The sequence below is a fragment of the Pyrus communis genome, chromosome 13 (genome assembly GCF_963583255.1).
Source record: "Pyrus communis chromosome 13, drPyrComm1.1, whole genome shotgun sequence".
Lineage (NCBI taxonomy): Eukaryota > Viridiplantae > Streptophyta > Magnoliopsida > Rosales > Rosaceae > Pyrus > Pyrus communis.
Window position 1 is genome coordinate 1,209,931 of NC_084815.1, and position 2,765 is coordinate 1,212,695.

General features: G+C 44.8%; 1 protein-coding gene across 1 annotated transcript; it reads left to right on the top strand.

The window, feature by feature from the left end:
* Positions 1–257: 257 nt before the first annotated feature.
* LOC137711980 (PAN domain-containing protein At5g03700-like) lies at positions 258–2,330 on the top strand. Its single transcript, XM_068451127.1, has one exon. It carries the CDS (start codon positions 422–424, stop codon positions 1,922–1,924), a length of 1,503 nt encoding a protein of 500 aa, XP_068307228.1. The 5' UTR covers positions 258–421; the 3' UTR covers positions 1,925–2,330.
* Positions 2,331–2,765: the final 435 nt, after the last annotated feature.

Genomic DNA, 2,765 nt, shown 5'->3' on the forward strand with positions numbered 1-2,765 from the left:
ATGTCCTGAATTAAATAAAACTACAAGTCTCTGTCTCTCCCAGCGGCTCATCCATTTTAAACAAACTTACTTTTAAGAACCAAAGCAGAATTTGCGTTGAAGATTTGCAATTCCAAACAATATTGCAAGTTGCAAACGGTCAAATATGGAAGCAATTATTTTGTAAGTATTTATTTGCTTTCAGTAGTAATCCACATGTTGCTTTTTGTAAACCATCCTTTGCTACCACTACTTCTCTTAACAATTCATTAAAAAATGTTAATTCTTAGAACATTTGAGTTTTGCAACTGAAGAATATTGTTATATATGAGCTGCTGCTGCCCTTTTGTTTCCCTCCCATGGCTGCTTTTGTTCTGTAGTCATCACTCTCTCTTCCTCTCCCTCTCTCTCTCTCTCTCTCTCTCTGATATTCATTTTCACTATGGAAACGTTTACCAAATCAGTGACTCGTCTGAGCTTAGCTCAGCTTCTTCTAATAACACTCACTGTATTACTCTACGTCACTTCGCCACCTTGCGTCGCCGCCGCCCAAGCGGAGCTTCCCAGAGGCTTCAAAGCCACTCCGGACCCTTCAATCCAAACCTTCCAACCTCTGCTCACCGACCCAACCGGCAACTTCTCACTGGGTTTCCTCCGAGTCAACAAAACCCAACTAGCTCTGGCGCTCCTCCACGTGCCTTCCTCCGACCCGTTTTGGCTCGCCAACCCGACGCAACTCGCCCGCTGGTCCGACCGCACGACCCTCCTCTTCAACGGCAGCATCGTCCTCTTAGATCCCCAGTCGAGAGTATTCTGGTCAACTCTCACCGAAACCGGCGACCGGGTTGCAATCCTCGACACCTCCAACGTCCAAATCCAAACAACCCAGGACAACGTTCTATGGCAGAGTTTTGACTTTCCCACAAATACTCTCGTCGAGAACCAGAATTTCACATCGACCATGAAGCTTGTCTCATCCAACGGCCTATATTCGATGCGATTGGGCAACGATTTCATGGGTCTGTACGCGAAGTTCAAACCAGGTTCAAACGCAGACCAAATTTACTGGAAACACAAAGCCATGGAAGTCAAGGCCCAAGTCGTCGAAGGAAAAGGACCCATTTACGCCCGAGTAGAGCCCGACGGGTTCATGGGAATGTACCAAACCGGGAACCCAGCTCCGGTCGACATCCAACCGTTCATGACCTATCCGAGGCTAATCAACGGCCTCCGTAAAGTCCGTCTGGAACCGGACGGAAACCTCAAGGCGTATTACTGGGGCGGTTCGAACTGGGCTTTGGATTTCCAGGCGATTGCCACCACGTGCGAGCTTCCCAGTCCATGCGGTTCGTTCGGTTTGTGCGAGGCCGGGAACAGTTCGTGTTCGTGTTTGGATAACCAGACGGAGTTCCGGTCCGGCGAGTGTTTTCCGGTTCAGAGCGGCGACTTCTGCGGTTCCGGATGGGGGGAAATTAATAGCTTCTGGGTTTTAAGGAGGAACGGCGTGGAGCTGCCGTACAAGGAGTTGATGGGTTATAAAACGATGTCGTCTTATTGGGAATGCGAACGAACCTGTGAAAGCAACTGTAGCTGTTGGGGCGCGGTGTACAACAACGGGTCCGGGTTTTGTTACTTGATTGATTACCCGATCCAGAGTTTGGTGGGCGTTGGGGATGAGAGTAAGATGGGTTATTTTAAGGTGCGGGAGGGTGCAGGAAGGAAGAAAATAAATGTGGGTGTGGGAGTTGGGATTGGGGTGGTTTGTGTTGCACTTTTGATATTTATTGGGGTGGTGGGGGTTTGGAGGTTTAGGGCGTGGAGGAGGAAGAGAGGAGGAGCGGGGAAGAGGTTCATGGGTCAAGATGGCGGTGTTTCGCCCGGCCCGTATAAGGATCTCGGGTCCGCAAGCTTTAAGTCCATTGAGATCGTTGGGCAAAATAGTTAAGGTTTGTTTGAGCCTGTCTTTTTAGAGCGATTATTTGACAATTAAAAATATGTCTGACTTTGTTTGATAGAAAAATGTTAAAAGCTTATCTGTCATAACTTCGTTTGAGAAACAAAAGTAGTATATTCCACACAAGCCATTAGGCAATGACGTACGGAATGACATGTTTTTGTGTGGGGCCTTTGGAGTATGGGCGTTTTGACCGACAGTGATGTTGATGGCCAACTCTTTTTGTGTTTGTGATGGTGGGGTTCCAAGCCCTAATCTTTGTATTTTGTATGATATATTATCCGTGGACCCTGCCTAATCTCATTGGTAATGTATTAGTATTTCGTAGTGATCTTGTACAGAGATTAGTGCGCCTTCAAAGACTTTGTATCGATGCAAGTTGTACAATCATTTTATATATGGATAATATATGAGGATGATCATACATCAACATTGAGTAATGGTAGATATTGATAGTAGTTATATCCACAGATAATTCAATGTCGTCATTCTTAAGTTCCAATGAAAGTATGAAGACATTGATAGTAATTATATTGACAAATAATTCAATAAAATTAACTGTCTATAGAAATTTTTTTTTTTTTTTTTTAAAAAGATAGACAATTATAATCTAATTGCAATGTTTATATCTACAGTAAAAATATTAAAGAAAAATTTCGGGCCAATCTCATCCCAAATGAATGAGCCACCATGCAAGGTAACAAAAGAGGCAACTATGTGGGCAGCAACATTGCCAATTTGCCACCCCGCGCACAAGCCCAAACTAAACTTCTCCTATTTGCGTAGCCAACGATTCAGTATCAAAGAGAAAACCTTCCATAGTAGCATCGAC

Excerpts from the sequence above, each read along its gene's own strand:
- LOC137711980 (XM_068451127.1), top strand. The coding sequence starts at position 422 with ATGGAAACGTTTACCAAATCAGTGACTCGTCTGAGCTTAGCTCAGCTT.